Source organism: Arachis stenosperma, chromosome 7, assembly GCF_014773155.1.
Source record: "Arachis stenosperma cultivar V10309 chromosome 7, arast.V10309.gnm1.PFL2, whole genome shotgun sequence".
Lineage (NCBI taxonomy): Eukaryota > Viridiplantae > Streptophyta > Magnoliopsida > Fabales > Fabaceae > Arachis > Arachis stenosperma.
Window position 1 is genome coordinate 2,470,161 of NC_080383.1, and position 26,900 is coordinate 2,497,060.

Genomic DNA, 26,900 nt, shown 5'->3' on the forward strand with positions numbered 1-26,900 from the left:
AGTACAAAAATTACAATGAAGTAATGAACTACACACAAAAGTAAAAACCTTAATAATCATAGATATAACTAATCATGATTATCTAGATTTTAATGGATAGCTTTGACTATCTTGTTTTATAATATAAAGTCGTTAAGGCTGTGTTTGTTATAGAGATAATGACACAAAAATACAAAATTATATTTAACAGAGGAGAAATAGACGGAGATAATATATCCAGAAATACTAAATTAATGTATTTTTTATCCATTTTGACAGGAAAAATATAAGAATACTAACAAGAGACACAACTTATTTTTTATTATTATATTTTTTATCTCAAATTTTTTAAATAAAAAAAGAATAAATTAGATTTTCATAATTTGTTCTAAATTATCACAAACAGAATATAAGAATACAAAATTTTGTATCTCTATTCTTTATGTCAAAAACAAGCGCAGCCTAATAACCGACAAATGTTATTAATCTAATTAACACCAAAATATTCGTAAAAAATATAAAAATATTTAATAACAAAAAAATTAACTAAAAAATAATAAAATTTATTTTATTTAATATTTATTAATTATCATAATCAATAAATATTAAACAAGACAAGTTTTAGTTTTTTTTTTTAATATTACCGTAAAAAGTAATTGTATGAAAATCAAAGGAAACATATGTAGCCTAGCTGAGTTAATGAATAGTCATAATTGTCACCCTTCTTTGTTTACTTCTTTTCACTAATTAGCTAGCTGGTGTTACCTTGTTATACGTATCATTATTACTCAATAATTTCCAAATTGTATTAACATTATTATAGTATATACTTCTAATCTAAAACTCGTTAAGCTAACGTTCTTTATATATATAAAATAGTTATATTTCAGAGTACAACTCATAATTTTATATACCGACGATTATAAAATAAAAAATAAAATAAAAATAATTATAAAACAATTTTTTAAATAATTCAAAAAAAATGCTAAACTAGTTGATACTTAATAAGAGTTATATTACAAAATATAAAAATAAAAAATATAAACCAATAAATAAACAAATTATAACACGAAAAAGGAATAAGCACATATACAATATAATTATATTTTTGATAATTTAGAATAATATGAATTGAAGTGAAGTCTTCAAAAGAATTGAATAATTCATTGTTGGACATATATACTATATAATGAGGACAATAATAATAAAAGACGTGCGAAATAAAGTATTCATACGATACCTTCTCCAATGTGTCTATAAATATGAGTGCCTTGGGTGTGAGTTAATAAAAAAAAATCATCAGACTCCACCAATCTAATAATCTCTTTGTAATTTGAGGAATCATAACTAAGATGGCTCCAATGGGAGACAATGTTGTTGTGTCCAACATAGAACTGGAAAAGTTACTTAGCATGAAAGGAGGCAAAGGAGAGTCCAGTTATGCCAACAATTCCCAAGCACAGGTTACCTTCTTCTTCTTCTTTATAATTAAAATAACCCAAGCACACACAACTATTACTTTTAATTTTAGTAAATAATTATATACCTTCATATAAGATCCTTTATTGAGTTCTGTCTATTATTATTATTATTATTATTATTATTATTATTGTCAAGTGATAGATAAATTCATCTTTTTTTCAATATTAAATTTAAATTCTATGAAAATTAAATAAATTTATTTTAATATAAAAAGCAATCATAATTTTTAAAATAATCAAATTAGTCCGACAAAATTTTAAATACAACCGAATTTATGTCCATCAATCAAATTAACGCGTCTTGTAGTAATAATTTATATTTTTTATAGAGTAAAAAATAAATAAATTTTTAAAAATTTACATTTCAAACAAATTAATTCTTTACAAAAATATCAATAAAATCTTTTAGCATAATAAATATAGACAGATTAACTTCAAATTAACTCTTGTGATTAAATAAAAAATTTTAATTTAAATTAATTTATCCGCGTCTATTATCTTACAAGATTTTATTTATATTTTTTTTACTTCAAAAATTAATCTGTCAAAAATATAAATTTTCAGAGACTTTATTATTATTCATCACTTAAATATTTGTATATATGCAGGCAATGCATGCCAAGTCTATGCTTCACCTGTTGAAGGAAACCCTAGATAGAGTTCAGCTTCATGGTTGTTCCGATGATAATGAAATCCCATTTGTGGTGGTGGATTTAGGTTGTTCATGTGGCAACAACACCATTAACGTTGTTGATGTCATCATAAAGCACATAATCAAGCGCTATGAGGCTTTAGGGTTCAACCCACCTGAATTTTCAGCTTTTTTCTCTGACCTTCCCAGTAATGACTTCAACACACTCTTCCAGCTTCTTCCGCCACATCTCTCCAATGATAACGGCGGAGTTAGCATGGAAGAGTGTCTTGCTGCCAACAACCACCGCTCGTACTTTGCGGCCGGAGTCCCCGGTTCCTTCTATCGGAGACTTTTTCCGGCGAGATCTGTTGATGTTTTTCACTCGGCCTTTTCTTTGCATTGGTTGTCTCAGGTAAGCCAAGTCCTATTTTTTTTCTTTTTTTTTTATATTCTATTTTATTTTATTTCAGTTCATTCTTGGGAACTTGCAAATAACTTTGTGTTCAATAGAGTCTTTTAATCTAGTTTCATGTGGAACTTGAAATGATTAAAGTATTAATTAGAGATTATTAAATTTGTTAATTGTAAGTGATTATTATGATTTGGTGATCTCTGATTTATTTAGTCATGATGAAAAAATTAATTACCAAATCAATTAAATAATTAATCAATATTTATATATAAATATATATTATTTAAATTATTTTTAATATATATTTTATATTTTAATATATTTTTTATAAAAATATTTGATTTAATGACTAATTTCTTGTATTATTTATTTTATGATAAAGATCAGATAATTTAAAGTTATATTTTATTAATATGGGATAATTATGTATAAGTTGTTACACTAAAGCTATTTAAAAATTTCTAAATTATTATTAGTAGTAGTATACAAAAGAATGATCATAGAATTCAAATCACATCCAATGACTTTTGTTTCTTTCATCATTCTATAGCCCTTGATCTTTTTTTATAAGCCTTTCGGTTAGAGTTCAAACTTTTAAGTTCTTGAAAACTTTTAGTGAAAATGTCCATGATTACTTTAATGAATTTGCTAAACACCTTTTAATCAATTTCAACTGATCATGACTTTCTTAGCTTGTTGTTGTCTTATGATTCACACCACAACTAATAACCTACAAAAAATTTTCAAACAATCTACACTATATAGTCTACATGGTTCTATATATGCTATGATAAATTTTTTACACTAAAATATTAGAAATAAGATTAAGTGATTCTAACTCAATCTTAAACATTAGTTTAAAGAGTAAAAAATACTTTATATTTATAAATTATTTTAAAATTTTGTCTTTAATAAATGTAAGATTTATAATATAGAATAGTAAAAGAATAATTAATGAGAAGGCTAAGCGAGTAGGTAGGGCCCCATTTTTGGTCAAAAAAGTGGAGATAGCAAAGTCATGCTCTATGATGGAATTGATGCATATAGAAAAGAATAACTTTGTTTTCTTGAGAGAATGACTTGCATTGTTTACTTAATAAAAATAACCATAAAATTATAAAAAAAAACATTTAATGAATTTATTATTGATACATTATCAATGTAAAATTATTTTATACATATATTTAATTATATAACGTTATATTAATAAAAATAATTATTTTTTACATTAACAGTATAAATAATTATCTAAAATAACAAAAAAAACGAATATTTTATACTGTTAATATACATTAAAATTAAATTGTTAATTTGATGTATATGATTGAGGTTTTGGATATAAATGTGAAGGTGCCAGAATGTGTGGTTGAGAAAAGGTCAAGTGCATATAACAAAGGAAGGGTATTCATCCATGGAGCAAATGAAAGCACAGCAAATGCATACAAGAAACAATTCCAAAGAGACTTGGCAGGGTTTTTGAGTGCAAGATGTGTGGAGATGAAGAGAGGTGGGTCCATGTTCTTGGTCTGCTTGGGAAGAACTTCTGTGGACCCCACTGACCAAGGTGGTGCTGGCCTTCTCTTTGGGACCCACTTTCAGGATGCTTGGGATGATCTTGTCCATGAGGTATTCTCATAAATAATAAATCACTTCACATTTCAATTTAAAAAATATATTTATACACTAAAATTTATTATTAAAATTAGTTATTATATATTTATATATAAATATATTTATTATTTAATTATTTTTAATATATATTTTATACTAATAATTAATTTTAGTAAATAATTTTAGTATATACGTAATATAATTGTTAAAAAATATTTAAAATGCTTAGAATAAATTAGAGAGAAATATTAAGAAACTAATATTATAACAATCAATTTATGTCAACAGTATAGTAGGTTGTCAAACATATTTATTATAAAATCTACTAAAAATATTTTTTTTTTAGTTTAAATTTTAAATATATTTTTTAATCAAACAATATAATATATACTATTTATCAACAAAACTTAATAAACACAATATACTTATTATAAATAAACCCAATGTATATAGACTATGAAAAGAACACAAAAAATGTTCTCAAGTATTGAAGCCATCATCACAATATAACTTATTATGAAGTTTCACAATTGCTGCTGCCATGTTTAAAACAAATTGACAATCCCAGCCGTTGGTTTAATTACCATTCCAAAAATTGATCTCTAGCCGTCAATTTATTTGATGATGATGTCGGCAGAAATAATAATGAATTTTAATTTCCGGCTGGCAAAGTGGTCCATAATAATTTTGACCACTAATTTAATTCGTTAAATAAGGTTTTTAGAACATCAACAAATTAACCACATGAAAATAAAATCATTATATCACACAAAATGGAGTTGCATTTGCATTCTTTCTATCAAATTTTCATCTAATGATTGTAGCTCTGTAATTGTGGGACCAAACAATGCCTTTGATCTTTGAACATAGTCAAAGGCATGTGTACTTAGCTTTTGAATGTAATTTTATCTTCAACCATGCATCATACACATACATCCAGACAAAAGTGTTACTGTATATTCAATTAATAAGTACAGAATATAAGCAACACTTTTACTGTTCTACATAAACATGTGTTGAGCATTCATTGTGGGGGAAAAAGAAAAAGAAAAAAAACATGTCATATATTTCAAATAATATCACTTACTAAAAAGAGATAGAATTCAATAATTTTAAAATATTTTTTATGTAAATTTTTACTAATATTTCGATGTTTTAATTTCATATAGATAAAATTTTTCCATATTTAATTAAAGAAAAATAATATTTATATAATTTTTTATAGATATCTTTTTGTATATTTTTTATTGTATAAAATACAGAATTTTTATTTTTTACTTTTTATCAATCACTTTTAATTACAAAAAGAAATATATATTGTCAATGTAAGAATACTATATATATAACTCTTTAACTGCACAAAATTAATTAAAGTAATTAAGAATAAAAAGAATATCTTTGGTTACATGTGGCAATTAAATCAAAATAAAGCAAATCATATGAATAATAAGATTTAATTATTCTATTGGTTTTTATAATTTTATTAAATTTTTAATTAAATTTTTATATTTTTTAATATTTTTTAATATTTTTTATTTATTCTAAAAATGACTTCATTATAAAATTTGAAAATAGTTTAAAGGTCTAATTAAAAAATATATAAAAATTTAATTATAAATTTAGTAAAATTATAAAAATTAACAGAATAATTAAACCGAATAATAATGGTAGGAAAAGTATATGGAACCAACTAATAATCAGTCAAGAATGGAACAACATAATTAATTATAATTAGTTTTATTAATTTATAATTTAATTTATTTTTTAAATTATTGTTGACCACGTTCAAAACATGATGGAAGATACGCTAGTGATAGGAGAGAATCACGGAACAGATGCTTTGATCATTCATTAGTTGGTTCCATATAATTAATTATGTTTTATTAATGCGTAACACATGAAACATAGAAATCATATCCAAAACCATCCAATTTACAAGAAAAAGAAACATCCGTGTGCCTATCAGTAGCAACATTCGGTTAAAGCTATCGGTGCCTCTGGTTTACCAGCTTATATAGAGTTGGTTCCCTAACATTGTTGATAATGGTATTGTATGTTATTGATAGGGATTAATAAGCAGTTCAAAAAGGGACAGTTTCAACATTCCAGTGTATGCACCAAGCTTGCAAGATTTCAAGGAAGTAGTTGAAGAAAATGGTTCATTTGTGATAAACAAGATTGAAGTGTTCAAAGGAGGGAGCCCCCTTGTTGTTAACAAGCCAGATGATGCAATTGAAGTTGGAAAAGCATTTGCCAACAGTTGCAAAAGTGTGTCCGGTGTGCTTGTTGACGCTTTCATTGGTGACAAACTCAGTGAAGAATTGTTTCTTAGAGTTCAGAAAAGAGCCACCGCACATGCTAAAGTCTTACTTGACCAGCTTCAATTTTTTCACATTGTTGCATCCCTTTCTTTTCCTCAATCACAATAAATTAATAAATTCCTTTAATTTCATCATGTTTTATAAACTTTGTTTAATTTTTATGAGTTGTAGAAATATAATTTGTTTGTTTCTATATATTTCTCCTTTTAAATAGGTTTGTATTTGGCTTCTTTAATTTATTCATATATGTTTTCTGTTAATTTGCATGTGCAGATCTTATATAATAATGTGTATGCAAATTATAATGATTCATATATTAATGTGTATAAAAACTGATTGAAATGTTGTAAGTTTAGTGTGTTGGTTAATTATATATATGTCAAAAATTAATGTTATTCTCTAAACTTTTGGAGTACAAAATTCGTTTCTTTTTTATTAAATTTTTTAAAGAATAAAATTTTTTAAAAATATTAAAATTATACTTTGAATAAGTATAAAAAATTCACTTTTAATCAGTCAATTTTTTATTGTAAAAATATATTTTTAACTTCCAATTTTTTGAGGATTTATTATTTATAATTTAATTAGGGTAAAAAAAAATAATTCTAAAAATTAGTTAATAATAACTGAAAAATAGTTAATTTTCTAATTAAACTTGTATACTTTTTTTTATTTTTTAAAATCTTAGAAAAAATATTAAAAATGAAATTAAAAGAAAAAATGCTAGTCAAGTATATATATATCCATCCTATATGTTCATAATTGAAGAAAAAAAAAGTATAATTAAACACAAATAAAAAATATATTTTATAATAAATATATCTGTTTACATCACCAATAGTACTGTATTTTAAAAGAATGCTTATCCTCCAAAAGCTTTTTCCTTACTCTTGTCTTCTTTTTGAGGGTTACTTTAATTAGAAAGGAGTCAATGTGTTGTTTTGTGTGAGTGTATGTAGTTACTTCCTAGTTTCTACACATCATTGTGCTTTCTGAGTTATGTCCCCTTGTATCTCAGCTAATTTTGCTTTCTTCATTATTATTATTCATAGCATCTTATATATATATTATCACACTATGTCCACATTTATTATGAAAGTTGTATGAATGCATGGTAGGTAATGTATATGTTGCCTTTTGTACCTTATGTTGGATATGCTATTATTAGTTAGTTATCATTCTCTTTTGGTGGAAACTCAGGTGCAGTTAATTATATGTAAAACTGATAATTAAGAATCATTAAATAAAAATTTAGTCAAATAATTTAAATTATTTAACGACTCTCAAGTATCAATTTCATATAAAAATTTACTACATTTGAATTATCTACTCTTTTTATGTCTTCTCCTTTTCAATCTAACATCGCCATTATTTTTTCATATTATCAATAATAACCATTCAAATAGGTTATTGTGAGTATTGGACCAATGCCTTAGTAAAGACCCAATAGTGTATGAGGCAACTAAATTGCTATAGTTAATTAATAATAAATAAGTACAAAAAAGTCAAGTTTTTAATTAATTAATATTAATCAACTTTTTTATTATAAAATTAGTTTAACTCATTTTTGTAGGGTTTAAAATTTAAGATTATGATTTAGAGTTGGATTTAAAATTTAAAATACAAAATAATTTCAAAAAAAATGAGATAACTCTTTAATTGAATATTTTTAATAACAATAATAAAGTGATCCTTTAAAGTAAAAGAGTTTTGTTCTAATAATTATAATAAAAGTTTAATTTTAATATATCAACAGAATAAAATATCTTACATAATCGTTTAGTCTCATTATTTTTTTAATAATTATTTATGTGATCGATATAAAAAATAGTTATTTTTATTTACTAATGTAGTGTCATAACGTTATGTAATTGGATCCAAACATAAAAAATGTTTTACATCAATGAGTATAACTTTTGGCCCAATAATGTTCATGCAAAACAAGCTGTATCGCCGTTGTTAGTCACGGATATTTATTCGTTGTTAATATATCACCGCCACGAATTTTTTTTTACTTTAGCCACGGTTTAGTTGGTGGCTAAAATCCATTTTTTAAGTAGTGTTCAAACATTAACATATATGATGAAGATGGATCTTAATTAATAATAATGTTACGTTGATGAACTAATTTGATAACTATAATCCATTATTCTAGCACATCATATATATATATAGAGAGAGAGATTCCTATTTAATGTGTAGATTAATTTTATTCTATTACTAATTAATCATATAAAATAAGTGTATCAGCCACTTCTGGTAATCTAAAACTAACCCTTTTCTTCTGCTTGCAACTCTTGCTTCTACTCATTCCCATAACTTCACTTCCCTTTTCATCTTTCAAGAGTTTCTCCAAGGTAGTAGGTGTATATTCACCATTATCATCATCATCATCATCATTCTCCATGATTGGTGTTCTTAGAAGCCATTCTTCTAATGTTAATAGTTGCTGATGATGAAGATGCCTCTCCTTCTTCTTCTTTCTCCAAAAGCATGATGTTGGTTTCATCATATTTACAAACATTATGCATGCCATATTAAATGGGGCTTAGAAGAACAAAATGAATATATATATTTATATAAATGTATAAGAATGAATTAATAAGAGACTAATAAGAAGAGTATATATGTAGCATATATCTAAGACGTACACCCCAAGAAACAAGAATATTACACTCAATACCTTTGTTTATTACGTCCACATGCAACTAAGAAACTTTTAATAATTGTGTTTATTGTACAATTTTTTTTTTGAATTTTTAAACTATAATTCTCTTTTTATTTACTTCATTGTATAAAACGTAATAAATAAAAATGTGACTTTATTGATATACGAAATATCCTTGTTCATCCGCATGATAAGTAAACCTTTTACTAATCATTATTTCTATTCTGAAACACAACCTTAATTAACGACAATTTAACACAATACATGAGTATGAATTATGTATATGTCTCTTGCTAAATCAAATAGACAAGGACAAAAAGTTATTTGACTTCTCAATTTATTTGTTATATATATATAAAATTTGCCTGAACATGGTAGTAGCAACTTAGGGTCAGTATGCGGGTTTTCCAAAGCAAAAGACATTTTTAACAAACTATAGTTCAGTAGTTTAGTGTTAACGTGTTATGCTCACAAAACTCTCAACTATTTGCCTTGGTTGCATCTACCAATTGGTATATCTCTCTGTCTCTGTGTGTGGATTTTTTTATAAAAACAATTCACTAATATTTTTATTAAAAAAAACATGTTTAAATTACTTACAACTATGTTAGATGAGCAGTCATCAAATTAACTTTTCGGATAAGATATATATGCTAAAGAGTAATGTTATGTAACCAATTTTTTTTATAAATATTTTATGAATTATTTTATTTATTTTAAACTTTTTATTCTAAATCATAAATTTTTAATTTTAAATCTTAAATTATAATAATTTAGGGATGGAAGTAAGGCGATTACCTAACAGAAGATTTATAACTCAGTTTATTTTAGGTTTGACTCGACTCAGCTCGATTTATTAAATAGGTCAGGCTTTGACTTTTGTAAATCCGATTAGTTCCTTTATCCACTAATTTGGCATATGACATTCAATTTTAGGGACTAAAATGAGTTACTTTATGCAAAGTTAGAGTCTAATTTAGTACATTTATCTACAATGATGACATAGTTAATAACACAAAGATGAATGATACTGTAATACATGGCATAACCTGACACATTATCAAATAATATGTGACATGTAACACACTTATTTATGTCAGCATGCCACATGTTACTGATTAATCCGTTATCATATTATAACACGTAACTAAATTATGAAGTGACACGTGTTACTAATAGTCTACGTCATCAAACCGCATCATCACGTTGTTAATAAAAAATAGGTCAAAAATTAACATGGTATATTTTTGTCAATATCAACAATATAATTAATGCAATGAGAATCTCAAAAATAATTTTAATGTATAATACAAATTTCAAATATCACTTTAAATTAACTCTTCCAATAAACAATTCAATTTTATATTATGAGAATTTCTTTTATCTGTATGCATTTATTATATTAACAAATTTTATATTTGTTATTATTACACTATATTGATTGAATATCAATCAGCATTTAATTTTTTTTCATGATTAATAAGCTCATTAGTGACTTTCCTGTTATTAGACTAATCTTGTTAACAAATCAAAATTGACAACTACAAAAATCTTCTATGTACAAAAATTAATAGGTTATTTGTATTTGTATAACATACAAATTAAAAATGAGTTACATTATACATAAATATATAATTAATTAATTACTAATTTAATAATTAATTTTTTATATTTATATTTTAGATTGCATAGTTTTTCATAACATGATTAACTATCAGAATAATTAAATTTATCGTAATAAAATAATCAAATATATCATAATTGAAAAATCAAATATTTTTAATAAGAATATAATTAGTTTTTTTTTTATAAATACCAAATACATATTCCTAAATCCTAGGCATTAATTAATTAATTTTACATAATGGTTGGATTGGATCACTTCAAATTTCAAAAACAAGTCGGTCAAATTCGAATTTGAGTTAACAAATTATTCCACTTAATTAGGTTAACCCTTCTCCAAGGCACAAAAACAGCTTAAAAAGGGTTAAAAATTTGAGTCCAACAATAAAACCTAACCCTACCAAAATCATTGGTGCAATAAAACCTTAGAATTAATTCAATAATGGCTTCCTACGGATCAGAAACTCCAGAAAAAGCATTGCAACAGTGGTTAGAGGCCAACGTCCAAGAAACCGGCGCCGCCTTCAAATATGCATTGGTTGGAGGATCCATCTTCCACTTTTTTAAAGGCTTATACCGCTCGCCGAATGGAGCACGCCTCGTAGGCGCGTGGCACGCTATGGGAGTGAACGCGCCGCGCGTGGCCGGTAAGTTTGGGGCGTGGTTCGCTCTCAGCACTGCCGTTGACATTGCCTTGGGCTACGCTCGCCAGAAAGACGACCTTTGGAACCCCATTGCCTCCACCACCATCCCCACCGTACTTCTCTGCATGCACCGTGGCCGTGCCGCCACCCTAGGCTTCGCGTCCCTTGCCGCTGGGTTAACCGTCGCTATGGAGCTTTCGATCCCCATTAGTCGGAGATACCTAGCTGAACTGGATGATAAAAAAAAGTGCCTCCACGGTCGATGTGGAAAATAATGTTCTTCTTAGGCATACTCAATATTATTATCAGTGTATTGTGGTTCATGTTTCTCATTAGCAAGTAGCAAGTGCTTTTTTTTTTTTTTTCTAACTAGTATATGTATTGGGATAATTTACAAAAATATATAGTTTTTTTTTAATCTCTTAAATAAAAATATGCATAATAATTTTTGTTATGAAAATTTTATAAAGTTAATTAATTTTTGGTTACGATTTCATATTTAAGAATTTATATAAAATCTTGATTTTCTCTATCTTAATAAAGCTCAAGGGTGAATAATTTTTTGGAAAGTTAATTATAAATTTGATACATATTAAAAATAACTATAATTCAGAGAAATTCAAATTTTCTATTTTTTTTCCTTTTTGCTTTTAGCAAAGACAGAAAGAAAATCGAATTACACACGTTTCAGATTTACGTCTTTTATTATTATTATTATAAATAATTATTTTCATGTAAGCGTTTCTTGTATATATCACTTTTTCATTATCAACAAATTATTATCATGCGATACATCCGTTTTATTAGATTTAATAATTAATTTTTTATGTGCATATTGTTACAATATGGATGTCCATATCCATCTATTCAGCATGATTTATTCTTTTTTTGAAGTTTTATTGGGAAGCACAAATATTAAAGGATATGCGGTACATGCTTTCTCAATATTTGTAAAGTGAAATTTTTTACTAATATAAATAGGGGAATAAGGCTGAGACTTTTATACAAACAAGTAATAAGAAATCAATTCTCTCTTTATGTTGTAATCAAATACTCTTCTCTTTATATTTTTACTACAATTCTTTCTCTTCTTTTATTTTATAAGTATTTTAAATACTCTTTTCTATTACTCTTTACATATAATATTAATAACAATATTAATCATCTTTATTATATTGAGATAGTAATTATAGTGCTAGAGTCTTCTATTTATACTTCTTTATTTGATATTTATTTTACAACACATATAATATTTTATTAGCAATAATGTATTTATATTGAACATTCATTCGAGAGACAGATTATTGAGAATTTGCAAATATAATCCTCAACTTCGCGAGGTTTTCTATTTGATGTTTCATATTTTATTAATAAAGTCATTTGTTTTTGGTTAATTTCTATGGCTTTTTAATTATTTCCTCATTTTGTTGTGGTTAATTATTTGTTAGACTTTTATTTTTAAAATGCTAAAAAATTATTGTTAGACACATGTTTCTCAAACATCAATGATATTATTACTATTGTATTAAGGGTAAATATTCTTTTTGCCCTCTAACCTTTTACTCGATAAACGACGCATTCTTTAATCATATTTAAACTTTAATCAAATCCCCATTCATTAAGGAAAATGGATAGATCGATCCATTATTGGATGACAAAAGATTGCTGTTGACGTGTTAGGTAACAGTGTCATCTGTCACCCCCAAATAATTGTTGGGACTAAAAACCCTCTTCCTATCCTTTCTTTTTGTTTCTCTTCCTCGTCCTCCTCTTTCTCTAGTTCTTCCTCATCCTCTTTTTCAAAATTTTAACTTATAATATAGCCAAGCTCATTATACCCTTGTAGTTAACATAAATTTCAATCATATTCACTTACGATTATGATAATCATATAATCAATAATAATCAACCCAACAAATACAATCAAATTCACCAATTTCATCATAATCGCATAACCTAAGGTTTGAGAGAATAATACTTACTTTCACTAAAGATCCGCTACCTCAAACTAGTTAGCTAGCAGAGATTGTGAGGTTGGTAATGGTGGCTTCGGCAGTTTCTCCGGTACAACATCAGCGAGCAACAGTAGCAGTGACAAGATGGCGACAGTGGCAATTTGGCAGCTCAAAAACTGTGACATAGACAAGGAAAACAAGATGTAGGGATGGCGGCAGCAGCAATGGCATCGGCAACTACGGCGGCATCAGTTCCGTGGAGTTAGAACGACAACCACAGTAGAACAAGACATAATAAATGCAAGTCAGCTACGGTGTAGAGGAATGGGGAGCAGAAGAACAACGACAAAAGCACACGTAGCAGAAACTGTTACAGTGCAGAGAAGCAGAAGCAGCAGCGAAGGCTCATTCTCGAATCGACGAAGGCAACAACAATAGGGGACTTGGGAAGAAGCAGGGCACGACGTAGGAATAGGAAAGGAAGAGAAAGCAGAGAAGAGAGATTGGTTCGATGATGGTGGTGCCGCAGTGATGGTAGTGAAGGTGACCGGCCAAAGAGAAAGGAGAAGAGAGAAAGAAGAAAGGGGGAAAGAAGAGGAGAAGAGAAGAGGTTTTTTTTTCGAGGAAGGGATTTTTAGTCTCTATAATCATTTGGAGTTGACACATCACCCTTGCAACTAAAGTCGGAAGTAAGCCGAGTTAAGCCGAGCTAGACTAAACTCAAGCTCGACTCACAAAAATTGAGCTTGGTTCACGGCTCGACTAATTAACAATTGAGCCTATTTCTTAAACTTAAACTCGGCTCATCGCAAAATCATGAGCTGGCTCGAACTCACGAACTGTCTCAAATAATAGGAACATAATCTATAATTTTATATTAATAAATTATAACTTATATATTTTTAAAAATATTTAAAATGATCAATTTTATATATTGTTTATCAATCAATAAAATGTTAAGTACGATTTTGGTCCCTAAGGTAGGGGCTGAAAATTTTTTTCATTTCCAACATTTTTTTTTTGCTACAAAATAGTTCTAAAGGTTTAATTTAATTTTAAAATTGTCCTTTTTATCAAATTTTTAATTTTTATTCCGAAAATATCCGTAACTAAAAAAAAAGAAAAAAGGAAACGAATTAAGGGGGAAAGGGGAAGGGTATTACATTACGCTGGGGGGGTTTGGTTTAGGGAAGAGGGGGAAGGGAAGGTGGGGAAGGACCACTGCTGCTATTTTTCGCCGCCGCCGCTCCTGCTCCTCGCCGCCGCTGATCCTGCTCCTCGTCGTTCGGTCACACTAACGGGAGGGGGGGGAGGGGTTCCAGATCTCACTCACACTAACGGTAAGAGCGGAGAGAGCAGAGGGAGAGAGAAAGAGAAGCAGAGAGGAAGAGAAGAGAGGAACGGAGGCGCTTAGGAAGATTGCGTCTAGCCACGCCCTACCGTCGTTCTCATCGCGAATCCCGTCGTTGGTCGCCATCGAGCCATGTCCCGTTGTTGCCGCTAGAGTGAGGTCATGTCAACGCCAGCATATCCACGCGGTTGGACGGTCGTTGATGCTCCTCGCCAGACACCACCAGATCCATTGGTGTTGATTCTGGTTGTTGTTGTTTTATTGTTGTTGATTCTGCTCCTGCTTTTTATTTTTCTTGTTGTTTTTGCTTCTGCTTCTGCTTCTGTTCTTACTTCTATTCCATTATCTATTGTTGTTGTTGTTGTTGATTATATTTATGGATTTTTTGTTCTTGTAATTGAAAATGAATTTGGAGATTTATGATTATTGTAGTTGAATCTAAGTTTTGTTAATGGAAGTGGAAGAATTTTAGTTCTGAGTTTTGTTAATGGTTCTGAGTTTTGACGATGATGATGATGATTTTCTTGTTATTTTGAGTTATGAGTTCTTGTTTTTCTGAGTTTTGGGTTTGAGTTTTGATGATGACGACGATGATGATTTTCTGAGTTTTGGGTGGGGTGATGTAGATAGTGATGGAGTGGTAGTGGTGGGTTCTGAGTTTTGATGATGACGACGATGATGTTCTTCTACTTCTAGGTTGTTGTTGTTTCATTGGTGTTGCTTCAGCTTCTGGTTGATTTTGAGGAAGAAGGGGGAATGGTATCGTCGTGAAAAGACGATTTTAAAACTAAGTTAAACCTTTAGAACTATTTTGTAGCAAAAAAAAGTTGGAGTCAAAAAAAATTTTCAACCCCTACCTTAGAGACCAAAATCGTACTTAACCCATCAATAAATTATAAATTTTTTATTTATGTCCTATATAAAAATTATACATAAAAACTAAATATAAAATTTTAAATAATTAAAATTATATATATATATAATCGAGTCAGCTCACGAGCTAATGAGCTAAGTTTATCCAATCTCAAGTTCGCCTCATTTAATTTATGAGCTCAATTCTAGACTCAAACTTGGTTCACCAGCTCACGAGTTTAACTTGTCGAGCTATTAATGAGTCGACCTCGAATTGGCTCAGCGGGCTTGACTCCCTTCCAGCCCTACTTACCAATTTTATCTTCCAACAAATTATTTTATTTAAAATTCATCGATTTATCAATTAACAAATAATAAAAAAAGTTCCAATTTCTATTGATGATAAATTCTATAAATTTAAATATCTTTTAGATAGACTTCTACGCATTGAAAAAGAGAAATTAAGAATAATAAGATGAATTCGATATCTTATATAAATTAAAACTCGATTCAATAAAAACCTTCTTGAAATCTACATTGTCATGTATATATATATAGTTCTTCTTTGTTCTTCACCACTATCCACCAATCATTTGCGCAACCTTTCTCCAATAACTGAAACAAAGGAAAAAAATTAGTGCAAACAACGCAGGTTCTTCTTGTATCTTTCAATTGTATTTTTTTTCTTTAAGAATTTTGAGGGAAAAAATTAAGCTAATTAATGCTACCTTTTATCCTCCTTGGATCGCTTATTTCGCTTAATGAATTCTGTTGGAATATCACATCCTCTATAAGATTGTAGTATTGGTCTTATATCAGTTGGACGCTGTCGGGCAACACCTGCAAAAACAGAAAGTGTGTTAATAATTCATAAAATTATTAGAAGTTTTAAAAGAAACTAAAGAATTTTTTTTTAAAAATAGCTTCTTTATTTTTTAAGATATGGTAAAGGGAATATGTCATTATATAACAATTTTAAAGTCTAATTAAGTGTATATAAAAATCAGCTAACAATCAACTATTACATATAAAAATATGTATTTGGAATCTCAAGAACTTTTTATTACACTACTGTAAATAAGTTTGATTATTCTATTATAATAAATTTGATTATTTTTATAATTAATTATTTAATTAAAAAATTTGTAAATTAATATATATAAATGTATATAAATACATAATAATTAATTTAGTGACTAATTTTTAATACGTACTTATCAACTTTTAAGATTTAACATATATAGAAAGCTTACACTTGAGAAATGGTATAAAATCTAAGAGAGTTGTGTCATCTTTATCAAATCCTTCGCATGGTTTGATAGGAACGCAATTTTCTGGTTGAAGACAATTTTCCAAAGCGTGGCCACTTAAATAAATAACTTTAGCTGGATCTCTGTTTAGTTTTGAAAGATCCTACAAAGAAAATCAAATAAAGAAAATGGAAAATAACATCTCAATATATATAAGAATACAATATACGAAACATTTTATAATGAATATATAAATGACAAGATTAGGCACACATGACATATATAATAATACTATTGGCCTAGATCTCTTATTTGATTTTACCTCATATACAAGCAAAATTGCACCCTGTATTTACTGTTCCATTGTTGATAACTTCCAAGGAAATTCCAGAGAGAATTGAACAAGTAATAACAAAGTAATACTTACTCTAAAGTGTTTTCCATCTCGATACTTAGTAGCTACCCTTGATAAGGTATATCTAATGCATCTTTTAGTGGGATCTAGCCTATTTATTACTTTTTTTACATGCTGCACAAATCAACAAAACAATAATACATTAATATTGAAGGAAAATATTAAGAAAATAACAATTCATGAGATTATATTTGGCAAGTGTTTAAGAATGAAAAATATAAAAAAAAAATATTGAGATAAAAGAATAAAATATATAGAAGTTTTGTCTCTTATTTTTGTGTTTCAATTATTTTTAATTTTTGTATAAAATATAGAAAAAAATTTATGTCACACCAAAAACAATTTGTTATGTTTGACTCGGTTAATAAAATAAAGAAAACATTATATTACCCCTTGATTTCCCTCATCTGTATACACCACAATTTCATAGAGGCGAGATAGATGTTCCAAGAAATCAACAACTCCAGGTCTCTTGACTGGCACCCACCAATCTAATCGCTTTACATGCAAAATTAAAAGAAAAACCTTTAAAATAAAGATGCTTCACCATTTTTTTCTGAATTTTAACACAAACAAAGAATGGTATATTTTACAATTGAAGCCTAATTCATTACCATCCACTCATAGTAAATTAATGTCTCGTCAAGATCTAGAACAAGTGTATACACATGTTTTCCTTCACCAGGAGACAAGTCAGGGAGGAGTTTATCTTTCCATGGCTCAGTATAACTCTAAAAAGAAGTATATGAATAACAGAGATTAATATGAAAGGTAGAAAATATAGTTTTTTTTTTTTAAATGTCAAAACCAAAATAAAAGGATAAAAAGAAAGAAAGAAATAAAATACTCGAATAATTCCTTCAATTAGCGTTCTTTTTTCCAAATAAAGCTCTATTGCTTTAGTAGGCACTGAAACATTGTGTTAGAAAGAAATATGATCAGCATGCAAATAAAAGCATAATTAAATAAGAATATTGATTGATGACTAAATTTTTTATATACACACAAACATTAATTCGAGACAAGTGATGTGAACCTGAGATTGCAGTTGAATATAACTTGTGTTGAAATTTCTGCACAATAATTAGGGTAACAAATAATGAAGGCATGCATGGCTGAAAGCAAAATCAACATGAAATCGAATGTGAGATTAAAGAAGCTGTGAGCAGCACTCACGCCAAGAGTTGTACATTCATTATCGCCAGCACCAGAAGCAGTAGTGTACTTGGCAGATTCACGAATCGATTTTGTTTTCTCTTCAATTTCATCTAAACTGTAAGCTAATGAACACAAAAATAAACTTCACTTGAACCTTTTCAAGATCATCGCAATTATTTAATTCAGTGAAGATTAAAGCTAATTTAACATAGTTTCTGATCCGATCTAATTCCGATAATAAGAATTAAGAAATTAAACGTACCGTAGGAGACGTAAGCAGTGAAGGCGGTGGATCCGGTGAGTGCAGAAACGGCGGCATATTTGAGGAAGCTCCCGATGCGAAGTGAGGAGGCGGCTGCAGGAGGATTAAGATTGGTGCAGAGAAAGCGATGACGACAGAAACTCACTAAGAATTCACCGACTCGCTTTGAGCGAAGAACTCGCATTCGTGACAACATTGATATGCAAGAAAGTGTGTGAAGAGAAGGAAAGGGTTTTAACTTTTAAACAAGTAATTAGGTTATTATTATTATTTGCATGCAAACACTCTAACCCCTTCCGCAAGAGTTGCTATAAAGTGTTTTTTTTTTTTTTTTGTCAGATGTATTAGATAACTCTAATCCTAATTCCCACAGCAAGACAACACTAAATGACTCATAGGAAAAATCTATAAGTCCGCAACTTTATTAGCATATAATCAGCGTGAGTATAATGCGTGAGTAATTTTATACTATTGCATGAAATTTCACACTATTAAAAATATTATTAATGACTATAAATTACAAAAATTATTAATCTCTTAACACTCTTCATAACTCATTCAACATTTGACGCATTTGTCAAAGTTTAAATCTAGATGCAACATATTAAAAGGGATATAGTTTTACCAATTGAACTAGACTCAGCTGTGTAAGAGTTGCTATAAAGTGAAAGGGAAGAGCAAGACATAGTGATCCCAGAGTGGGCTTCCATAGTCTCAGAGAAATGGGCTTGGGCTTTAATGGTTTAACCTACCAACTTTTTAATTTCATTGCATTGTGCATTACCACATTTTAGCCTCACAGAAATGCAAGCTCTTTCTCCTTTTTAACATTTTATTTTTTATTCCGTTACTCCTTTTCAGTTTTTAGAGGAACAACGCGATCTTCATAGAACATCAACTCTGAACATTATCTACTAATCTTTATGTTAATTATTTTCAAGCTTTGGTGGTCGTCGAACCATATTGAGCTTTAACCAGTTGTGGCATCGATACATATTTTCTTAGTCGATGTTTTGGAAAAAATAAGAAAGAAAGAAAAGTGAACAAGCAAATTTTCTCTTTGGACAATGAAAGGGGCAAAAAATTAAATGAATAAACATTGTTCTTGTGTTGTAGATAACAGGGGGAAAAAATGAAATTCATTAAGCAAACAATCGCATTTGTCTCTTACACAGATCCGTTGATAAACAAATGAAATACAGCATACTCCAGGAAAATTTCAAGATTTTAGTTAAAGTCATGTTTGCTGAATTTCCGCAAGCTAGCATGATATATACAATATTTACATAAGCAAGAACATGCATATAATAGGTAGAAATTCAATGGAAACCCACACTAGGATTTACATGAAAGCTCATTGACCAGCTGATGGATTTGTCAGTAACTCAAGTGATTTCTTCAAGTAGTCTACTGCAACTGAGACATCATCAAATGCAAGTGCCCCCACAGCAAATCTTGCGGCCTTATGCGCCTCTGCTATTTTCTCAGGTGCTGGCTGGTAGTTACTGTCATACTGATATGTCTGAGTGTTTGATATATTTCCGTTTTTGTTCCCAGAACTATGCTGAGCAATTGGTGAATGACTTGTGGTAAGAGGAGCAGACTGTGAAGAGTATGAAGGATCAGGCCCTTGAATATAAGTATAGTTCGAAGGGACTGATGGTAGGCTGCTTTCTGTAAAACTTGGGTACGATTGAAAGTGTGGATACGAGTGCGAAGATGGAGGTTCTTGAGAAGGGTAGTTTGAGCCTAAATGCTGTGAGTGTTCTGGTGAGTACTGTTGATGGTTGTAAGGCTCGGAATAAGAGCTATCTGATCTAGCAAGTGAGGGAGAATGGTAATCTTGGGCAGGTGGTGGAGGATGATAATCTTGGGGAGGAGGAGGAGGATGGTAATCTTGTGAGGGTGGAGGAGAATGATAATCTTGGGAAGGAGGAGGAGGATGGTAATCTTGAGAAGGATAGAAAGGTGTGTAAGGTTGAGAAGATGGAGAAACACTGGAAGAATGCTTATTATTGTTTACTCTATCATGAAACTGCATAGATGGTGGAATGTTTGGCAAATGCTGGTCATTAGCAGTATCATGGAATTGAGGTGCAGAATGAGAGCTTGGGAGATTATGGTAGTCAACAGGGTTATGATAACTAGGTGATGGATCGGATTCTGGTCCAGGACTTGCAGTAGTTTCATTGGTGCCAACATTCTGCAAAAGTAAAGATAGCTGAAAATCAATTCTTCACATTTATTATTCTATTAACACTTCTTTTTTAGTATTGGTCTATTACACATATTTACTTATTGATCAAACTCTGACTAAACCAAGTTGAGTTTAGAACCATACATGTGTAGTATTAGGAGTACTCGGTAAAAATGAAAGGTCATCATCACCAGCCGGTGGGCCAGCTGTGGGCTTCCTTCCTTCTTTCACAGCCTTTCTTATATCTGCTGCTTTCCAGGCAGCATATTTCTGTTTCTGTTCCAGCTGTAAAAGAAATTCAGAAAAGCATTAAACCAACAATGAGAAGTAATTTTTCAGTTGCAAATTACTTCCAACATAAACAACAGTTCGCGAGAATCTGCAAAATGCAACAAGCGATGCATAAAAGGAAAGTTGAATAGATTAACCAGATACGCACATCAGGTTGAAGTGCTCCAAATTGATTAAGAATCTCGAAAAAGATGCTAGCAGCATAAAATGTTTTTGCTGTATTCCTGCCCAAGTCATAGAACTTATGTTAAAAACTGGTCAAAGATGAAACTTTAAAGTTCAAATTGAAGCTGCCAAAAAGAAATATGAGCAATCATACTTGGAGTGCAAGGGAAATATAACAGACAGAAGCAACAGATAAGCCAAAACCCAAAAGACAAAATCAGTTCATGCCTAAGAAATTATGGAGTTATAAGCACATGGTCGAAAAAAGCGAGTAACATACAAGTCTGCTCTTCCAGCACGATCTTGCTTGTCTGCTTTTCCAAATACATTCAAGGCAAATCCCTCAATATATAGATTATCCTCTGGTCCAATCTGGATTGACTTCTTATCCTGTAAGAAAGAAAATCGAGGATCAAAGATGAACCAACATGAAATTACAACAGTTGAGTACGAAAAATACAAACAAAACCAACCAAAAATACCACCAATCCTAACATAAACAATAACAAGCAGAGTAGTTGATCTACAAGATCAATCAAAACACAAATTCAATTGCAATTCCAATAGCTAATTGTGATTAAGATTAGGACTAAATGAAATTAAGCCGAAAACAGAATTATTATGATTACTGAGTTAGATTAAACACCTTCTCGAGCTGCTTCATGAGCGAAACAAGCAGAGCATTGGTGGTCTTGGTGCGTTCACTTTGCGGAATCTTTAATCCTCGCTCCATCGCATATAATCGACCTAAAAATTAGTAATAGCATCAAATTTTAATCCTATCCAATTCAGATCAGTGAACAAAAATCGATCGAGCAGGCGAATCAACAATCAAAAATAGGAATCGATCTAACAATCTATGAAAAGGAAAAAAAATTGAAAAGAGAAAAATCAAGTAAGAAAGAGATGATTACAGTAATAAGCCACGAGAGGTTCATGCTTTTGCAGCTCATCGGCGCGTTGAAGGTACGGTAATAGCAGCTTCGCCGGTTCGTTCTCGTTCGACATCGTTGTGAGAGCTTCAAAGAGAGAGAAGGAGCGACAGAGAGAGACTCAGATCCTTGAAGCTAGCGAAGATGAATTCGAATATGATCTTTCTACAATGATACGTCGCCGTTTTATTCTATATATAATTTTTTTTCGTGGCCCATGGCCAAACAAACTGACCCGGGTCGGGTCGAACCCGCCCAAGCTACAACCAGAATGAACATGGAGATTCAATCACATGGGTATACAATAACTCAGGCACACAGTTCATGAGTTCAATCTGGCTACTCTATTGCTTACCAATTTTACCATCCACCAATTGAGCCAAAGCATCCTCGTTTTCAGATGAAAAAGATTTGGCAGCAAATTTGGGATTTAAAGTGCCCACCCAAAATCAAAACTTTTATGTGTGTTTTTATTTTATTGGACTAATTTTAAAATTTATTATTTACATTATTTAAGAAAATCATTGTTTACCTGAAAACCGTAAAATATTTTATCTTTGGTAAAAAAAAATTGAGATAAAACGGCTTCAGTGGATAAACCAACATGTATTGATAAAATCTCCAAATATCAAACATAACATGCACATCTAAGAAAAGTTCCCTCTCCAAATTATATGGTCACTCACATTATATTATATATATATATTTATATCCTAAAGACAGCAGCAACTAGTAATATGAGAATGCTACAAAGATGAAATTGTTGGGTTTGAAAAACAAAGACCCTCTCATTCACTAGGGAGATGCAGGGATGGGTTCAGTTCCAGAGACCAGAGAAGCACCATCTTCTTTTGATATGGCCACATAATTCACAGGTGCAGATAGTCTATGATTATCTCTTTTCGAGTCTTTTGATGTCGACCGGCTTCCATTTTGATGAGTATTGAGTGATAGCCTTCGGTTAGGAGTCCCGTTGGCTCCGCCATTAGCTCGAGGACCTCCCTTCTTGGCACTCACCGGCCGAGCAGGGCTAGGTCTTGATCCAAATACAGAATCTTGTTCTGTGCTTTGCTGCTCATGGTACTTCTTCTGGTCCTGCACATAACAAACTCCATGAGCTATGTATTAGAATATTATAATTAGAGAACAAAATCAGAAAAATATCAAAGAGTATTAGAAAAAAAATCAATGTAATTTATTAGGATATTATTCCATAACAAAGGTATTCTTGATCTATATATTGATAAGAACCTTGTAATTACAGATAAAAAATATAAATAATAAAAATAATACTTTTTTAAATAATTTTTCGTTTCTTTCTTAAACTCTTTGTACCATGGTAATGTTGACATATATTATGTTAAGCAATTTAGTCAGACTTGTCAAACTACTGGAACGATTTTCAACGATCAGCTTTACATAAAGACATCTTACCCGCATCCTTCGCCTCTCCTCTTCTCTCTCGTGCCTAAGCATGGCGTATTCGTCTAGCATGGCGAGAAGAGGAACGCCGTCGTATGCGAATGACATGTCATGATCTTCTTCCCATGCTCGAGTTTTGGCAACCAAAGTATCAACCAAGGCTGCATTTATACCAAAAGAAACAAAATTACTCCATTAATGTGCCACCATGTTGTTTACTTACAAAGGAAGTTATCTCATTCGATATGTACCCGGAATTTTGTTGACAAGTATGCGAGCTTTCTCTGCACGTTTGAGGTTCAAGTGGGCACCTCTGCTTGCATTGTACCTGTTTTCATCCTGTTTCACAAAGTATATATAACAAGTTAAGAACATAAGATGGATCAAAGCATAAGGGAGATTGTTAGGATAAGTACCCGATTATAATCTTCAAGCCAACTCTCTTCTTCACATGCTGACATCCATTTCTCAACCTTGTCTAATATATCTCTTCGGCTTAAAGCTTCTTCTTTAGCTTTTGCTATCTGATTATCCATGTCAGCAAGTAATTCAGCCGGTTCGACATTACCAGAATCGATCATTTCCATAATCTTCTCCCGGGCTGCTTCCGGATCTATTTCGACATGAGCACGGGCAAAGATCTCTTCCAGTTCTGCTTGCTTCTTGAAAGCAATTTCCTTCATCCTGCTGGCCTTCAGCTGATCAAGCCTCTCGACTTCCACTTCGGCCTTTACAACAAAGAATGAGAAAATAATCCATGAGCAGCATAAATCTCAGAGCCGAAACTCTGTATACTTAGAAAATCTTTAGTACCTGCTCAATCAAATCTAGTGCAAGGGACCCGGGAACATTGACCTCATCTACTGAAGCTGACATATTGCAAGTAACATGGTCGAATAGTCTCCTTTCCTCCGGATGCGTATCCATTAGATTCCACAGATCAGTTAACTGAGAAGCTAATTCTTGGAGCTGCAAAGGATACACCAGTTAAGGTAAAAATTTATTTGATAGTTTAAAATTCTAGGCAAGATAGAAACCAAGTCTACAATGTATATATGAACTTAACCTTTTGCAGCCTTTGCTTTTTATCTTCCTTCAGTGTCAACACTGTCTTAGCCAGCCTAGCTAGAGTGTCATTGCTTATGCTTTTGGATTGAACACCGGTAGAATCATCGAGGCTCGGGTGTACCTCGGTTACAGTACTGAAGAAGTCCATACCTAGGACAGCACATAGATCATGCACAGTACTCACAAATTCAAGAACCTTGTGCAACCTCTCACTCTGCCAAACAAAGCAATGCAATGAAACTCTCAATCTACAACACTGTTTATTGAATACTACACTGTTAAACTCTCAATTGCAATACTCCCTATGAAGATTCACCTTTTCCTTTTGAAGTTCTTGGAGCTCTGATTGATATTCATCTAGCTTCTTCAGAGAGAGGTCAGATTGATCGATTGCAGGTGGATTATCGCTGAGACTCAAATTGCCAGCTATCTCTCCACATATCTTCTGGATCTGTGATTGCACATCTGAGAACTCCTTTATTCTTTCTTCTTTTTGTTGCCACAATTGTTCGAGTATCGGTGCAATAGCTGCAAGCTGTTCCTTGATAGTTCCAGAAGTGCTTTCAGGCTGCAAAAGCACAAATAGCAACATAGTAAATTAATATAATGACACTAAAGTTAATACAAATACAATGACACTAACATAGCCTTAATATTCATCAGATGCATCATAAAGTTAAGATAACCACTCAGATGAAATTGTCTTCAGGTAAAAATGATAGGTGAAAACCTAAAGATACTTTGACATATATGACTGAATTAATATCTAACAGTTCTCAACTATCATCTTCACACGAGTGAGTAGTGACCTAAAGTTAAATCTAGAGCTCATGTGTGTGTTACTAACAACTAAGGCAGAGCTCTTTTCGCCAAGAGCCGATAGAAGACTAGATAGCTCAAGCTTAGCATCAGACAAGGCTTGAAGTAGTTGCGCCCTCGACGTTGCAGCCTGCTCAACCTTTCTCCTGTACACATCTAAGCATTCCTGCTCTAACTGAAGCAGCATCTTGTCGCGCTGCTCGTCGCTCTCTCCAACCTCATCCCATATTTCCTACAGCAAGATAAGCCAGCATTACAATTCTGTTTGAACATACATACACATATCAGTGATTACACACATGAAAACAAAAAAAAAAGCATGAATTAAGTTACCTGCAGCTTCTTTAGCAAGGAACCACAGGTGTTCTCTCCAACAAGGGGATTATGAGCTTCTGTCACTGCCATTGAAGTTCAAGAGTAACCTAGCCTACACCACAACAGAAGAATCAAGAATCAACTTAATGTTCATAACTAGACAATAATTTCATATCAACATCAAAATCATATAACATACCAAACAAACAAACACAGAAAAATGGTACATTTCATTCTGTGGACAGAATATAGCAAAATTAACTAGTCTATGCATATGCTAAAAACTAAAAACTAAAAAGCAGTAATTAACAGAATAATTAGAGCAATTAAGACAAGTGAAAGTTAAAAAATGTTGAGAGTTGCATCTAGAGAGAAAAAATCTGCAAACAAATTACAGAAGCATAATCCAAAACTAAGAAAGAAAGATGAAGCAGAATGAGAATGAAAGAAGAATGGAGAATGAAGAAACAAGAGGAAGAATCAGATCTCAAGAGTACCCCGTTGAGTATGAGGCTCTAGAGTGAGTGAGTGAGTTTGTTGCTTTCAGATCTGTGAGTAGTGAGTAGGGAAGAATGAAGAAGAGAAAGAGAGAAAAAGAAAGTGAGTGAGTGAGTGAGTTTAAGAGTGCACTAACCACAAAGTACACAACACACAGGACCTCACTCTTCAACTTGAACTTCAAGCCATGGAGCCAAACCACTTGGTCCCACTCCACTATTTTATTATCTAATCCTATGTTTAAGTTTAACACTTTCAATAGATGAGTCTATTTTTATATTTTATTTTATAAAGGGTAAAGTATACTTTTTGTCCCTTAAGTTTGGCAAAAATTTTAAAAATATCCCTAAATTTTATTTTGTTTCAATTTTGTCCCAAAAGTTTTCAATTTGCATCAAATATATCCTCAACAGCTAAATTTTCAAAAAATTTACGACCAATTTAACAATATTACTTAAAAATTATGCTTGATTTGCTTGTGATGAGAAGTTGTTCTTATAAAATTGTTGTTGAATATGTCTTAAATTTTTTGAAAAATTAGCTATCAGGGATATATTTGATGCAAATAAAAAATTTT

The 26,900-nt window shown here is 30.7% G+C and overlaps 5 protein-coding genes across 5 annotated transcripts; 2 read left to right on the top strand and 3 right to left on the bottom strand.

The window, feature by feature from the left end:
* The first annotated feature begins 1,289 nt into the window (after positions 1 to 1,289).
* On the top strand, positions 1,290 to 6,546 carry LOC130941189 (indole-3-acetate O-methyltransferase 1-like). The gene is made up of 4 exons (XM_057869605.1): positions 1,290 to 1,442; positions 2,069 to 2,506; positions 3,857 to 4,132; positions 6,184 to 6,546. Exons 1-4 carry the CDS (start codon positions 1,332 to 1,334, stop codon positions 6,544 to 6,546), a joined length of 1,188 nt encoding a protein of 395 aa, XP_057725588.1. The 5' UTR covers positions 1,290 to 1,331.
* Positions 6,547 to 11,171: 4,625 nt separating this feature from the next.
* LOC130941191 (mitochondrial import inner membrane translocase subunit TIM17-3-like) lies at positions 11,172 to 11,648 on the top strand. The gene has a single exon (XM_057869606.1). It carries the CDS (start codon positions 11,172 to 11,174, stop codon positions 11,646 to 11,648), a length of 477 nt encoding a protein of 158 aa, XP_057725589.1.
* Positions 11,649 to 16,109: 4,461 nt separating this feature from the next.
* On the bottom strand, positions 16,110 to 18,800 carry LOC130941194 (mitochondrial import inner membrane translocase subunit TIM50-like). The gene is made up of 10 exons (XM_057869610.1): positions 18,617 to 18,800; positions 18,373 to 18,476; positions 18,233 to 18,269; positions 18,044 to 18,105; positions 17,811 to 17,927; positions 17,587 to 17,694; positions 17,209 to 17,310; positions 16,785 to 16,944; positions 16,260 to 16,371; positions 16,110 to 16,146 (listed from the first exon to the last, which is right to left on the bottom strand). Exons 1-10 carry the CDS (start codon positions 18,798 to 18,800, stop codon positions 16,110 to 16,112), a joined length of 1,023 nt encoding a protein of 340 aa, XP_057725593.1.
* A 909-nt stretch (positions 18,801 to 19,709) lies between these two features.
* On the bottom strand, positions 19,710 to 22,527 carry LOC130940959 (protein HOMOLOG OF MAMMALIAN LYST-INTERACTING PROTEIN 5). The gene is made up of 6 exons (XM_057869264.1): positions 22,184 to 22,527; positions 21,916 to 22,016; positions 21,550 to 21,659; positions 21,253 to 21,328; positions 20,958 to 21,098; positions 19,710 to 20,819 (listed from the first exon to the last, which is right to left on the bottom strand). Exons 1-6 carry the CDS (start codon positions 22,275 to 22,277, stop codon positions 19,971 to 19,973), a joined length of 1,371 nt encoding a protein of 456 aa, XP_057725247.1. The 5' UTR covers positions 22,278 to 22,527; the 3' UTR covers positions 19,710 to 19,970.
* Positions 22,528 to 22,802: 275 nt separating this feature from the next.
* On the bottom strand, positions 22,803 to 26,466 carry LOC130940957 (65-kDa microtubule-associated protein 1-like). Its single transcript, XM_057869263.1, has 10 exons — positions 26,323 to 26,466; positions 25,844 to 25,937; positions 25,539 to 25,742; positions 25,008 to 25,259; positions 24,690 to 24,905; positions 24,437 to 24,592; positions 24,040 to 24,351; positions 23,875 to 23,962; positions 23,636 to 23,784; positions 22,803 to 23,296 (listed from the first exon to the last, which is right to left on the bottom strand). The coding sequence occupies exons 2-10, from the start codon at positions 25,913 to 25,915 to the stop codon at positions 22,997 to 22,999; spliced, it is 1,749 nt and encodes a 582-aa protein (XP_057725246.1). The 5' UTR covers positions 25,916 to 25,937; positions 26,323 to 26,466; the 3' UTR covers positions 22,803 to 22,996.
* Positions 26,467 to 26,900: the final 434 nt, after the last annotated feature.

Bases quoted from the DNA above. Each gene is read 5' to 3' on its own strand.
- LOC130940959 (XM_057869264.1), bottom strand. From the start codon at position 22,277: ATGTCGAACGAGAACGAACCGGCGAAGCTGCTATTACCGTACCTTCAA. The intron at 21,329-21,549 runs GTATGTTACTCG...TGACTTGGGCAG, and splicing joins CGTGCTGGAAGAGCAGACTT to GAATACAGCAAAAACATTTT. The intron at 20,820-20,957 runs GTATGGTTCTAA...TTACTTTTGCAG, and splicing joins GTACTCCTAATACTACACAT to AATGTTGGCACCAATGAAAC.
- LOC130940957 (XM_057869263.1), bottom strand. From the start codon at position 25,915: ATGGCAGTGACAGAAGCTCATAATCCCCTTGTTGGAGAGAACACCTGT. The intron at 25,260-25,538 runs GTTAGTAACACA...GTGCTTTTGCAG, and splicing joins AAAAGAGCTCTGCCTTAGTT to CCTGAAAGCACTTCTGGAAC. The intron at 23,297-23,635 runs GTAAGATGTCTT...TGTTATGTGCAG, and splicing joins AGGAGAGGCGAAGGATGCGG to GACCAGAAGAAGTACCATGA.
- LOC130941191 (XM_057869606.1), top strand. From the start codon at position 11,172: ATGGCTTCCTACGGATCAGAAACTCCAGAAAAAGCATTGCAACAGTGG.
- LOC130941189 (XM_057869605.1), top strand. From the start codon at position 1,332: ATGGCTCCAATGGGAGACAATGTTGTTGTGTCCAACATAGAACTGGAA. The intron at 1,443-2,068 runs GTTACCTTCTTC...GTATATATGCAG, and splicing joins CCAACAATTCCCAAGCACAG to GCAATGCATGCCAAGTCTAT. The intron at 4,133-6,183 runs GTATTCTCATAA...TGTTATTGATAG, and splicing joins GGGATGATCTTGTCCATGAG to GGATTAATAAGCAGTTCAAA.
- LOC130941194 (XM_057869610.1), bottom strand. From the start codon at position 18,800: ATGCGAGTTCTTCGCTCAAAGCGAGTCGGTGAATTCTTAGTGAGTTTC. The intron at 18,270-18,372 runs GTGAGTGCTGCT...ATTATTGTGCAG, and splicing joins ATGAATGTACAACTCTTGGC to AAATTTCAACACAAGTTATA. The intron at 17,928-18,043 runs GTATTTTATTTC...ACTTCTTTTTAG, and splicing joins TAATTGAAGGAATTATTCGA to AGTTATACTGAGCCATGGAA.